Here is a 14415-nt window from a genome sequence, read left to right as displayed (position 1 = left end):
AAGTGATGTTATCAGTCACTGGACTCTGTGCACCTCGTTTCCTGTCGTTAATGTTATTGTATTGCTGTCATCGCTCACTTTGCATTACAGCCTCACAGCAACAGAAACCAGCAGATTATCTAGACAGGCTGTGTCCAGAGAGCTTGCTTACCTACCTATAACCCAGTTATCCATATATTCATGGATGAAACAACACACCTACATGGATCTTTAGAGAGTCAGTGAATAGCCTAGCTAGTATCTGCTACATTTTGTTGGCCATGTATTCCCTGCCATCTCACTTCATCACACATGCAAAGCTCACCATTTTTTCCTGTGGTGACTGAAGTGTAGGGTATATTTCAATGCCTATAGGGCTCCACTATTGCTTTGTTTCCTATTGTAACAATGAAACATGAAGCTCTAAACTGCCTGGTGCTGTTGGAAAGCTGTGTGCCGAAAGGGAGGGATATGATGAGAAAGTAGCTTTCAGTGGCCTCACATCCTCTCTGCTACGGCTGTTTTCAACAGCTGTGCGGCAATGCCTGTATTTTCTGTCTTCTTTCTGTCTCTGTCCACCCAGTATGGCTGTCCGAGACAAAAAAATAATAATCTTGGTCCACCGAGAGGAGTCTGTTCTTTCAACCAATCGATTCGACCAATTTTTAAAACGTTTTTTCCATATATAGACACACCCTATGTTTGAATAAAATCAACTATATGTAGGCTACTGAGCAAGTCTGATGCTTTAAGCGCCGCGATTTTAAAAATGAAGATGCAATTTACTAAAGAGGGAGCAAGAGATCAATATAGCAAATAAACCTGTTCCCGACCCTTCTGCTGCTGCTGGCCTTTGCAGACTCTGCCTTTATGCTCCTGCAGTTGCCGTTAATAGGCTACACCAGGGGTCGGCTACCTTTTCTATTTGGAGTGCCAAGTTAACGTACCATTTTCCCTGGTCTGTGTGTCAGTTACGATTTTCATATGCACGTTTTTGTGGACCAGTTTAATTTATAATAGTCTTCATAGCTCAAAAATCAATGGCATGTGGTTAATCAAAATTCTATTTAAATGTAACTTCTGTTGGCATTGGCAATAGGTAAAAGTAGCCTACATAAAGCCAACAAATAAAAACATTGCAGCTCACAGGTAGAAAATAGCCAGATTCTTTTATTATTTAAAAAAATATATATATTTATATATTTTTTAAATAAAATAAATATCCTATAAATCACCTTGCCACGCATGGCCTGTCTTCAAGGAACTTGAAACATTGTATCAACTATTAACATCAGTGTGCTCCAGACAGACACAGCTGTAGGATGTTTGTTCAAGGGATAAGAAGTAATCAGGTAGGCCTGTTTTATGACGTTTACACCGGATCAGAGCGTGACACTCCCCCCCCCCTTTCAATGCTGAGTGGTCATCGACGGGGAGAGAGCTGGAAAGATATGTCAAATGGGCTACGTTGAGGAACCGTTGTCTCAATGGATGTAGAGACAGACTTAGTTTACTTGCTGTTTGAGGTAAAGAAAACACTACTTTTGAGAAGCTCCACAACTCATTAGTGGTGGTGCGCTAAGCTAAGCCAATCCAGAAATACTATCAGATCCCCAAATGGCCACATTTTATAGGCCTACATTGGCACGCAGGCCAGGTAGCCGATAGCCATAGAAGTAGTCCTAATCAGGTGCACGTCCTTGCTCAAGATTGACAGGAGCGCTCCAAACAAAAGACGATTTACTAAATTAACAAGTCATAAATGGAATGAAATAAACCCAAACTTTCCTCACAAGTGTAGCCTAGGTTGTGCGCTCTGCGAACAACGTGTCCACTCCAACAATGTACGACTGTAATAATATATTGAATGCATTAACAGAAATTACCGTAACCAAACATTGTAGATTAGAAATGGTAGTAATTAACGGTAAATGTACTACTGCTGTGCCATCCTAAGGCCTCCACAGTGGACTAGTCTGCTCAGACAGGCATCTCGTCTGCCATAAATTATTTTTTTATTTATAAACTGGGTGGTTCGAGCCCTGAATGCTGACAGCCGTGATGTATCGGACTGTATACCACGGGTTTTGACAAAACATTTATTTTTACTGCTCTAATTACGTTGGTAACCAGTTTATAATAGCAATAAGGCACCTCAAGGGTTTGTGGTATATGGCCAATACACCACGGCTAAGGGCTGTGTCCAGGCACTCCACATTGTGTTGTGTCTAAGAACAGCCCTTAACCGTGGTAAATTGGCCATATACCACACCCCCTCGTGCCTTACTGCTTAAATATTTGCCACTGCTCGACTAAAGAATCTCGGTCGACCAACTCTGGTCCTTTTAAAAAGCTGCTGTATGTGAAATATTGTCTGCTATAGGGTGGTAAATGACAAAACCGCATGACGACTTTTGTTTCCAAACATTAGGGCTGTTTTTCCAAAACAAATCAAATCCGCTAAGTGTTTTGTTTCCTTGCCACGATACTAAGGACTACTGGTGATACTGGTATCGTCCCGGCCTTAGACGTCACCTGACCTGAGGATTCTGTTGTGCAATATATTTCTAACACAGCTTCTCTTCTTTTTCCCCTCCAGGTTCCACACTAGACCTTTACCCAGGCTCTGACCACCTCACCATATGGTACGGACCTAACCAGAGAGACAGAACGAGAGAGGGAGAAGAGGAGGGAGATAATAGGTCCTTTTCCTATTTAGACCTGCCTATTGACTAGCTTCGTTTTTAAATCCTCTGGGCTGTTGTGTCCCAGAGGCCTGATCTCAGCTGAACTTGTTCCCCCGAACTGCGCTCCCCTCAGTGGGGTTGGTTGTGACCCAGCTCCAGGGTACATCCCACCTCACGGCAGGCTTTCCTTTCCTGAGCAGCAGCAGCTGTGTCCTGCCTGCGTCCTGCCTCTATTTCCTGTCCTTGGTGTACAAGGCTAAGCCTCCTCTCTACACTCCCCTTCCCCAAACACACCCTCTCTCCCTGTTGTACACGATCCAAGAAGAGGACTCGTCAAATCCCCTAACTTCCTGGTACATTTCTCTCTCTCCCTCCTCCTTCTCACCCCGGACAGCAGCACCATGACCTCTATGTCCAGCCTGTTCTCCTTCACCAGTCCAGCTGTGAAGCGTCTGCTGGGGTGGAAGCAGGGCGACGAGGAGGAGAAATGGGCTGAGAAGGCTGTTGACGCCCTGGTCAAGAAACTGAAGAAGAAGAAGGGAGCCATGGAGGACCTGGAGAAAGCCCTCAGCAGCCCAGGACAACCCAGTGAGTGACCCTGTCTGTCTGTAGTGTACTGTGTGTGTGTGCGGCGTCATACTTGGTCAATTTCAGGCCAGGTGTGTGTGTGTGTGTGTGTGTGTGTGTCTCTCTCTCTGGATCATAGAGTATTCTAGATGACTAAGAGAGAGATCATCATAATACTTGGTCCAGATATTTTCTCACCTTCCCTAAAACCCGTCTCTCTATCTCCTGCCCTGCCAGGTAAGTGTGTGACCATTCCTCGGTCTCTGGACGGTCGTCTCCAGGTGTCCCACAGGAAGGGTCTCCCCCACGTAATCTACTGCAGAGTGTGGAGGTGGCCCGACCTACAGTCTCACCATGAGCTCAAACCTCTGGAGGTGTGTGACTACCCCTTCGGCTCCAAGCAGAAGGAGGTCTGCATTAACCCCTACCACTACAAGAGAGTAGAGAGCCCCGGTACGTCATGTGTTCATTCCTATTACAGTATTGACTCAATCTAATGCATTGCAAGACCTTAGCCTATACATGTGATTTATTTGTGGCTGTTGTCCATGTCTTTCAACCAGAAATGTATAGGACACAGTAAGGCTAATCTGTCTTTAAGTTACCGTTTAAGTGAAGGAGAGTACGGACTATTCATACTATATAGATTAGTTTCCAATAAATATGCCTCAAGGTGATTTCATCAAAACAATATGGGACATTTCTGGCTGCTTCCTTAGAGATAAATGTGTTCTCTTGTCTTCTCGTGAGTGACGTGATATCTACCCTTGAATTGGTTAATGCACAGCTGTCAGGGAGGGGGAGGAACAGAGCACAGGACAAGGACTTTCAAAATGACCTGATCAATAGGATCTGCGTCATATTAGTATGGTTTCTTTTGTTGTTGAATGTAACGGGAAACAAGAAGAGAACTGGTATTGAAAGCACTTTCATTCAAATGTGAAGGCTAGATGCAAGTCCTTTCAATTGAAATGCACAACAGTCCCAAATGACGACAGGTCATGCTGATGAGAACATTCCTTCGTTAATGTGTAGTACCTATGTTTTCACTGGTTTCAGATGAAATGCAGTACAGTGTCCCAAGGTTTTATTTTTAAAGTCTTTTCAATCCCAATGTATATTTTATTTAAAAAAAAAATCTCTTCTCCACCAGTGCTGCCTCCGGTGTTGGTGCCTCGCCACAGTGAGTTCAACCCTCAACACAGCCTCCTGGTGCAGTTCAGGAACATGACTCACAACGAGCCCCACATGCCCCTGAACGCTACCTTCCCAGAGTCCTTCCAGCAGCACAGCGGGGGCAGCGGCTCCTCTTTCCCAATCTCCCCCAACTCCCCCTACCCTCCCTCCCCAGCCTCCAGTGGAGGGGTGGGCACCTACCCCAACTCTCCTGCCAGCTCCGGGCCCTCCAGCCCCTTCCAGCTTCCAGGTAGATGTCAGTATACACTCCTATCATATATCATGCACCTATATGTTTATTGATAGTCAGTTATCATGGCTGCTATTACAATATAATATGCTGTTAGCTTATGTCATATATTCACACTTGTACACTTCACCTGGTCTCACACTTCCTTTGACCTCTGTGATGTACACTTCACCTGGTCTCACACTGGCTTTGACCTCTGTGAGAACGTAAAAATGTGATTAGGAATCAGTGGAGGACAATTTGGTTTGATTTCTAACAGTTTGTGATAAGTCCATGATACAAACCAGGGTCCTCTGACATCCATGGGAACGATCAAAATGCCAACTTAAGAGTGTAACAAAGCCTGGCATCAGGTTGAGTGTCAGTCAGTGTGCCCATCGTTGGGCCCAACATAGACACACATCAGAATAAGAGCTATCTATCCCCAGCCAGTGAGATTTGCTGATGAAAAGATGCATGGGCCGCTGTCGTCAGGCATAATGGCAGCAGGGAAAATAGCTTTTTGTCTTTTTTTTTTTTATTGTGGTAAATTACCCCCAGGGTTGAATCACTACTTCTATGTGCTACCCAGACCCCTCTTTTACACTGCTGCTACTCTCTGTTTATAATCTATGCATAGTCGCTTTAACGCTACCTACATGTACATATTATCTCGACTAACCGGTGCCCCCGCACATTGACTCTGTACCGGTACCCCCTTTATATAGTCTCTCGTTATTTTACTAAAATATACGAATAAGAAATAAAAAGAACAAATAATTAACCTCTATGGGCTAGGTGGGACGCTTGCGTTGTTGTGCATTCAACAGCCAGTTGAATCCTGTGGCGCGTTATTCAAATCCTTAGATATGCTATTACTTAAATTTTTCAAAAATATGACTATTTTACACCATTTTAAAGATAAGACTCTCGTTAATCTAACCACACTGTCCGATTTCAAAAAGGCTTTACAACGAAAGCAAAACATTAGATTATGTCAGCAGAGTACCGAGCCAGAAATAATCAGACACCCATTTTTCAAGCTAGCATATAATGTCACATAAACCCAAACCACAGCTAAATGTAGCACTAACCTTTGATCTTCATCAGATGACAACCCTAGGACATTATGTTATACAATACATGCATGTTTTGTTCAATCAAGTTCATATTTATATCAAAAACCAGCTTTTTACATTAGCATGTGACTAGCATGTGACTAGCATTCCCACCGAACACTGCCGGTGAATTTACTAAATTACTCACGATAAACGTTCACAAAAAGCATAACAATTATTTTAAGAATTATAGATACAGAACTCCTCTATGCACTCGATATGTCCGATTTTAAAATGGCTTTTCGGTGAAAGCACATTTTGCAATATTCTCAGTAGATAGCTAGCCCTGTGATGCCGGGCTATTTAGACACCCAGCAAGTTTAGCACTCATCAAAGTCAGATTTACTATAAGAAAAATGTTCTTACCTTTGTTGTCTTTGTCAGAATGCACTCCCAGGACTTCTACTTCAATAACAAATGTTGGTTTGGTCCAAAATAATCCATCGTTATATCCAAACAGCGGCGTTTTGTTCGTGCGTTCTAGACACTATCCTGAAGGCTAAATAAGGGTGACGGGCATGGCGCAATTCGTGACAAAAGAATTCTAAATATTCCATTACCGTACTTCGAAGCATGTCAACCGCTGTTTAAAATCAATTTTTATGCCATTTTTCTCATAAAAAAGCGATAATATTCCGACCGGGAATCTGCGTTTAGATAAACAAAGGAAAACAAAGCATTTGGTCGAAGCGGGCATGCGCCTAAGCCCATAGTACTCTGAGTGGCCACTTGCCAAAAGCGATAAAGTGTTTCAGCCAGAGCCTGCCTCGATATCGTTCAACGTTTTCCCGGGCTCTGAGACCCTATGGAAGACGTAGGAAGTGTCACGTTATTGCACAGATCCTGAGTCTTCAATAAAAAGAGCCAAGATGAAACACTACTTCTCAGACAGGCCACTTCCTGCTTGAAATCTTCTCAGGTTTTGGCCTGCCATAGGAGTTCTGTTATACTCACAGACACCATTCAAACAGTTTTAGAAACTTTAGGGTGTTTTCTATCCAAAGCCAATAATTATATGCATATTCTAGTTACTGGGCAGGAGTAGTAACCAGATTAAATCGGGTACGTTCTATATCCAGCCATGTCAATACTGCCCCCTATCCCCAACAGGTTAAAGAGCAGCAGTAAAATAACAGTAACGAGGCTCTATACAGGGGGTACCGGTACAGAGTCAATGTGCGGGGGCACCAGTTAGTCAAGGTAATATGTACTTGTAGGTGGAGTTAAACTGACTATGCATAGATAAAAGAGTGGGTGGGGGGCAATGCAAATAGTCTGGGTAGACATTTGATTAGATATTCAGGAGTCTTATGGCTTGGGGGTAGAAGCTGTTTAGAAGCCTCTTGGACCTAGACTTGACGCTCCGGTACAGCTTGCCGTGTGGTAGCAGAGAGAACAGTCTATGATTAGGTTGGCTGTAGTCGTTGGCATTTTTTTTCGGCCTTCCTCTGACACCGCCTGGTATAGAGGTCCTGGATGGCAGGAAGCTTGGCCCCAGTGAGGTACTGAGCAATTCACACTACCCTCTGTAGCACCTTACGGTCGGATGCCGAGCAGTTACCATACCAGGCAGTGATGCAACCAGTCAGGATGCTCTCTGGTGCAGCTGTAGAACCTTTTGAGGATCTGGGGACCCATGCCAAATCTTTTCAATCTCCTGAGGGGGAATGGGTTTTGTCGTGCCCTCTTCACAACTGTCTTGGTGTGCTTGGACCATGTTAGTTTGTTGATGTGGACACCAAGGAACTTGAAGCTCTCAACATGCTCCACTACAGCCCCGTCGATGAGAATGGGGGCGTGCTTGATCCTCCTTTTCCTGTAGTCCACAATCATCTCTTTTGTCTTGATCACGTTGAGGGAGAGGTTGTTGTCCTGGCACCACACGGCCAGGTCTCTGACCTCCTCCCTATAGGCTGTCTTGTCGTTGATCAGGTCTACCACTGTTGTGTCATCGGCAAACTTAATGATGGTGTTGGAATTCATTCCTGGCCATGCAGTCATAAGTGAACAGGGAGTACAGAAGGGGACTGAGCACGCACCCCCGAGGGGCCTCTGTGTTGAGGATCAGCTTGGCGGATGTCCAGAGGGAGATGTTTGGTCCTTAGCTTATTGATGAGCTTTGAGGGCACTATGGTGTTGAACTCTGAGCTGTAGTCAATGAATAGCATTCTCACATAGGTGTTCCTTTTGTCCAGATGGGAAAAGGCAGTGTGGAGTGTAGTCGAGAGGGCATCATCTGTTAGGGCGGTATGCAAATTAGGGTGGGTCTAGGGTTTCTGAGATAATGGTGTTGATGTGAGCCATGACCAGCCTTTCAAAGCACTTCATGGCTACAGACTGGAGTGCTACGGGTCGGTAGTCATTTAGGCAGGTTACCTTAGTCCCTGTGTCCAAGAACGCTATGGCGGTCTGCTTTAAACATGTAGGTATTACAGACTTGGCCAGGGAGAGGTTGAAAATGTCAGTGAAGACACTGCCAGTTGGTCTGCCAGTTGGTCAGCGCATACTCGAAGTACACGTCCTGGTAATCCGTTTGGCCCTGCGGCCTTCTGAATGTTGACCTGTTTAAAGGTCTTACTTACATTGGCTGCGGATAGCATGATCACACAGTCGTCCGGAACAGCTGGTGCTCTCATGCATGTTTCAATGTTATTTGCCTTGGAGCAAGCTTAGAAGTAGTTTAGCTTGTCTGGTAGGCTCGTGTCACTGGGCAGCTCTCGACTGTGCCAGCTCTCGACTGTGCTTCCCTTTGCAGTCTGTAATGGTTTGCAAGCCCTGCCACATCCGACGAGTGTCGGCACCTGTGTAGTACGATTCGATCTTAGTCCTGTATTGGCGCTTTGCCTGTTTGATGATTCGTCAGAGATTTAGCGGGATTTCTTAAGTTTCTGGGTTAGAGTCTCGCTCCTTGAAAACGGCAACTCTAGCCTTGTGCTCAGTGCGGATAATGCCTGTAATCCATGGTTTCTGGTTGGGGTATGTACGTACGGTCACGGTGGGGACGACATCATCAATGCACTTATTGATAAAGCCAGTGACTGATGTGGTGTAGTACTCAATTCCATCGGAAGAATCCCAGAACATATTCCAGTCTGTGCTAGAAAAGCAGACCTGTAGTTTAGCATCTGACCACATTTTATTTTATTGACCGAGTCACTGGTGCTTGGTCTGTCTGGTCTTCCTACAGACCAGTTTTCTCATTAGAAAACATTTACCAGCATTCCCCACCCACACTCGAAACGTTTCTCAATTTCTGTCCTCATCAGTGGTTGTGTAATACAACGCTTATGAGACTGTCCGTACATTAGTGTTCCATGTGGCGGATGTGTGTGAAACCCTACACCTGTTTCCGGGTAGAGAAATATCCTGTGGTGGTGGATGGGTTTTAACTCCATTTGGGAGTTGTCTGTCCGTGTGTGTATATGTGTCCATCCTCTCTGTCTGTGTGTGTGTGTGACCAGCCATTTGTCTTCAGCAGCATCTGGTCTCCTAACTATCCGTCCATTGTGGTGTTTTTCCTCCAGCTGATACCCCACCTCCGGCTTACATGCCCCCTGACGAGCAGATGGGACAGGAGGGGTCCATGGAGACCAGCAGCAGCGGGCCCAGGAACATGCCTAGTGGGGGTGAGGAGTCTGACCTTCAACTTTACACTTTATGATTCCCCCTCCACCTTAGTCAATCAGGAATTCCTGCTTTCAGACATCATCCTTCATTCATTGGAACTGATTTATCCTAATTGTCTACGTTGACCTGATCACATATAGCAGTCAATACACACTGAAATCCTACTGTTCCCTGAAGGAGGGAAACGAGGTACAACATACTACGGGGAGTCACACTCTCGTTACTTCGGTTGGAGGATCTATACTGATCAACAATATAAACCCAGCATGTAAAAGGTTGGTTTCATGAGCTAAAATAAGATGCCAGTAATGTTACATACACACTAAAAGCTGATTTCTCTTAAATTTATTTACATCCCTGTGCATTTCACCTTTGCTAAGCTAATCCATCCACCTGACAGATGTGGCATATCAAGAAGCTGATTAAACAGCTGCGTCATTACATAGGTGCAACTTGTGCTGGGGGAGAATAAAAGGCCACTCTAAAATATGCAGTTTTGTAACCCAGTTGGAAAGGGACAGCCCCCAACGGCTTATACGTTTAAGGGTTAAACATGGACAAGTTTTCAAACGTGAGACTGTATAGCCTGGATGAAGTCAGACCCCTTATAGTTGCAGTAAAGAGTTCAATCGAACTGGACCAAAACAATGGAATTGCCATGGAAACGTGTGGGGGGGGAAATATCCAGTGTCTCCTCATCTGCCCCCCAGCAAAACTAACCTACATTTAGGGTATTGTTTACATGTATGTCACACTGTTGAAGTAAAAATTGGAGTATAATGCTTGTATGGATGTCAAGACCAATACATGTTCATGTCATCATCACCAATGAACTGCATTAAAGTAAAAAACAAACTAACAAAAAAACACCACTGATTTCTGTATGCTAGCTATGCTAATCACCTTATACGAACGGGAATTAGCATTTAGCAGCCACCTCTTCTAAACCTGAAAGGAGACTACTACATTAGGGTGTGTGCTGAGTAGTTGGACAAAACGAGTCTTCTAATGGATATGGACAATTTTCTGGATACGATTAGGATCACTGATAATTACAAAAACGACTATTTCTCATGTCAGTCAGGCATAAGGTTTTACGTGGTCTAATTAACTCAACTGGCTAGTTTACCTGTCTGTAAAGAGAAGGGTGGGCTGTACGTTGATCCTGCTGCTCTGATTGGAGAGTGACGCAGTATTTCTCCGTCCACTCGCTTCATAATTACACCCCTATCACTTTTTCTCTAATGTTTTCGGTCTGATCTTTTAGATTACTGCTGCCTTTTTGTATTTTATCTTTATTTAACTAGGCAAGACCAGTTAAGAACAAATTCTTATTTTCAATGACGGCCTAGGAACAGTGGGTTAACTGCCTTGTTCAGAGGCAGAAAGACAGATTTTTTTTACCTTGTCAGCTCGGGGATTCGATCATGCAACCTTCCGGTTACTAGTCCAACGCTCTAACCACTAGGCTACCTGCTGCAATAAAACCCAGAACGTAGGTGTTAGATTCAGCCGGTTTATGAATGTACGTTCCTCCAGCTTCTGTACATGAAAATACAACTTTGTCTTGCCGTTCCTGGTGACGTTAGCTAGCAGAGTTAGCGTTCAGAATATATGTTTAGCGCCAAGTAGTTAACATCAAGATACACAATAGTTTGATCCGTATACATTCATAAGGCACTTTTTTAAAGTTAGACGAGACAATTATGAAGGAATATGACATGTTATATCACAAAATGGAGTGGAGCTCAACTTTCTACATACCGTCTTCGCCATAATCATCATAAATGGAAAAAGAACTCCTATGGTGACACTGGTGAACTTGACACCAGACCAATAGCAGCTTCTACCAGGAGAGGCCGTAGGAACATGAATAGAGACATAACGTCTTGGAACTTATTCCTTTATAGAATGAGAATATACCACCTAGGGACAGTTTAGTTGGTGCAACGTAGGATGGTCTCGTTTTCCAGTTTGTTTTAAGTAGCGTTCACACCGAGGTGAAGAGCTGAATAATTGAAAGAATGAATCCAAGCCTCACGTTTATCACCTGTGTAAGGCTTGGCTCCCAGTGAGGCACAGATTTCATTGACCTTCTGGCGTGATTGTCGAAAGAGTGCGACTCCCCACAGTATGTTGTACCGAAGTTGACTGACTGAAAGGGAACTATGGGCACTACAAATGCACCACATCATTCATGAATTTATCAAATTTTAAATTGTACCTTTTCAAGATTACGCATCCATTTTCCTTTACAACAAAGAAGGATCCCTGTAGATGTGATGTATGAGAAACCGAGCCACTGGTGCAGTATTGTGTTGAACAACCTCTCCACCTTGTCCCTGTAGATGTGCAGCCAGTGGAGTATGAGGAACCAAGCCACTGGTGCAGTATTGTGTACTATGAGTTGAACAACAGAGTGGGTGAGGCCTACCATGCCTCTTCTACCAGCGTCCTGGTGGACGGCTTCACCGACCCCTCCAACAACAAGAACCGCTTCTGCCTGGGGTTGCTCTCCAACGTCAACCGTAACTCGACCATAGAGAACACACGCCGCCACATTGGCAAAGGTGAGAATAAACGCGCGCGCGGTGCCACGTCGGCGAAGGTGAACAGGGCAACATATTGAGATTAATAGATTAGTTGATGAGGTTGTGAAGATTGAAATTAGATGAGAGGTTTAGAGAAAGTGTGGGGAAGGAATGGTGACAAACATGCATGAAATTCAACTGAAACATGGATTTTTTTTATTGATTTGTATTCTGGGTTGTGTTATTTATTTGCTAGATATTATTGCACTGTTGGGGCTAGAAACACAAGCATTAGGTATTACTGTACTGCTGGGGCTAGAAACACAAGCATTAGGTATTATTGCACTGCTGGGGCTAGAAACACAAGCATTAGGTATTACTGTACTGTTGGAGCTAGAAACACAAGCATTAGGTATTACTGTACTGTTGGAGCTAGAAACACAAGCATTAGGTATTACTGTTGGAGCTAGAAACACAAGCATTAGGTATTACTGTACTGTTGGAGCTAGAAACACAAGCATTAGGTATTACTGCACTGTTGGAGCTAGAAACACAAGCATTAGTTGCATTGGAGCTAGAAACACAAGCATTAGGTATTACTGTACTGCTGGGGCTAGAAACACAAGCATTAGGTATTATTGCACTGCTGGGGCTAGAAACACAAGCATTAGGTATTACTGTACTGTTGGAGCTAGAAACACAAGCATTAGGTATTACTGTTGGAGCTAGAAACACAAGCATTAGGTATTACTGTTGGAGCTAGAAACACAAGCATTAGGTATTACTGTTGGAGCTAGAAACACAAGCATTAGGTATTACTGTTGGAGCTAGAAACACAAGCATTAGGTATTACTGTACTGTTGGAGCTAGAAACCCAAGCATTAGGTATTACTGTACTGTTGGAGCTAGAAACACAAGCATTAGGTATTACTGTTGGAGCTAGAAACACAAGCATTAGGTATCACTGTACTGTTGGAGCTAGAAACACAAGCATTAGGTATTACTGTACTGTTGGAGCTAGAAATACAAGCATTAGGTATTACTGTACTGTTGGAGCTAGAAACACAAGCATTAGGTATTACTGTACTGTTGGAGCTAGAAACACAAGCATTAGGTATTACTGTACTGTTGGAGCTAGAAACACAAGCATTAGGTATTACTGTACTGTTGGAGCTAGAAACACAAGCATTAGGTATTATTGCACTGCTGGGGCTAGAAACACAAGCATTAGGTATTACTGTACTGTTGGAGCTAGAAATACAAGCATTAGGTATTATTGCACTGCTGGGGCTAGAAACACAAGCATTAGGTATTACTGTACTGTTGGAGCTAGAAACACAAGCATTAGGTATTACTGTTGGAGCTAGAAACACAAGCATTAGGTATTACTGTTTGGAGCTAGAAACACAAGCATTAGGTATTACTGCACTTTGGAGCTAGAAACACAAGCATTAGTTATTACTGCATTGGAGCTAGAAACACAAGCATTAGGTATTACTGTACTGTTGGAGCTAGAAACACAAGCATTAGGTATTACTGCACTGTTGGAGCTAGAAACACAAGCATTAGTTATTACTGCACTGTTGGAGCTAGAAACACAAGCATTAGGTATTACTGCACTGTTGGGGCTAGAAACACAAGCATTAGGTATTATTGTACTGTTGGAGCTAGAAACACAAGCATTAGGTATTACTGTTGGGGCTAGAAACACAAGCATTAGTTATTACTGTACTGTTGGAGCTAGAAACCCAAGCATTAGGTATTACTGTACTGTTGGAGCTAGAAACACAAGCATTAGGTATTACTGTTGGAGCTAGAAACACAAGCATTAGGTATTACTGTACTGTTGGAGCTAGAAACACAAGCATTAGGTATTACTGTACTGTTGGAGCTACAAACACAAGCATTAGGTATTACTGTACTGTTGGAGCTAGAAACACAAGCATTAGGTATTACTGTACTGTTGGAGCTAGAAACACAAGCATTAGGTATTACTGTACTGTTGGAGCTAGAAACACAAGCATTAGGTATTACTGTACTGTTGGAGCTAGAAACACAAGCATTAGGTATTACTGTACTGTTGGAGCTAGAAACACAAGCATTAGGTATTACTGTACTGTTGGAGCTAGAAACACAAGCATTAGGTATTACTGTATTGGAGCTAGAAACACAAGCATTAGGTATTACTGTACTGTTGGAGCTAGAAACACAAGCATTAGGTATTACTGCACTGTTGGAGCTACAAACACAAGCATTAGGTATTACTGTACTGTTGGAGCTAGAAACACAAGCATTAGGTATTACTGTACTGTTGGAGCTAGAAACACAAGCATTAGGTATTACTGTACTGTTGGAGCTACTGTAGAAACACAAGCATTATGTATTACTGTACTGTTGGAGCTAGAAACACAAGCATTAGGTATTACTGTTGGAGCTAGAAACACAAGCATTAGGTATTACTGTACTGTTGGAGCTAGAAACACAAGCATTAGGTATTACTG

The 14415-nt window shown here is 43.5% G+C and overlaps 1 protein-coding gene and 1 pseudogene across 4 annotated transcripts in view; one reads left to right on the top strand and one right to left on the bottom strand.

Annotated features, from left to right (window-relative positions):
- The window catches only part of LOC123743233 (basic proline-rich protein-like), a 603964-nt pseudogene that overhangs the window by 214992 nt on the left and 374557 nt on the right, over positions 1–14415 (bottom strand).
- The window catches only part of LOC106604147 (mothers against decapentaplegic homolog 5), a 37812-nt gene that overhangs the window by 1586 nt on the left and 21811 nt on the right, over positions 1–14415 (top strand). The window contains exons 2-7 of one of the 4 annotated variants that reach the window (XM_045717851.1): positions 2579–2681; positions 3064–3254; positions 3471–3686; positions 4387–4665; positions 9281–9382; positions 11732–11953. In XM_045717851.1, the coding sequence (XP_045573807.1) occupies positions 3068–3254; positions 3471–3686; positions 4387–4665; positions 9281–9382; positions 11732–11953 (1006 nt within the window). In that variant the 5' untranslated portion in view covers positions 2579–2681; positions 3064–3067. Of the gene's footprint in view, positions 1–2578; positions 3255–3470; positions 3687–4386; positions 4666–9280; positions 9383–11731; positions 11954–14415 lie in introns of all 4 variants that reach the window. The other 3 variants (XM_045717849.1, XR_006769810.1, XM_045717852.1) reach the window with 3 other exon arrangements.

This window comes from Salmo salar, chromosome ssa05 (assembly GCF_905237065.1).
Source record: "Salmo salar chromosome ssa05, Ssal_v3.1, whole genome shotgun sequence".
In the NCBI taxonomy this organism is placed as follows: domain Eukaryota; kingdom Metazoa; phylum Chordata; class Actinopteri; order Salmoniformes; family Salmonidae; genus Salmo; species Salmo salar.
The sequence above is the reverse complement of the archived record's forward strand: the minus strand, read 5'-3'. Positions and strand labels throughout refer to the sequence as shown.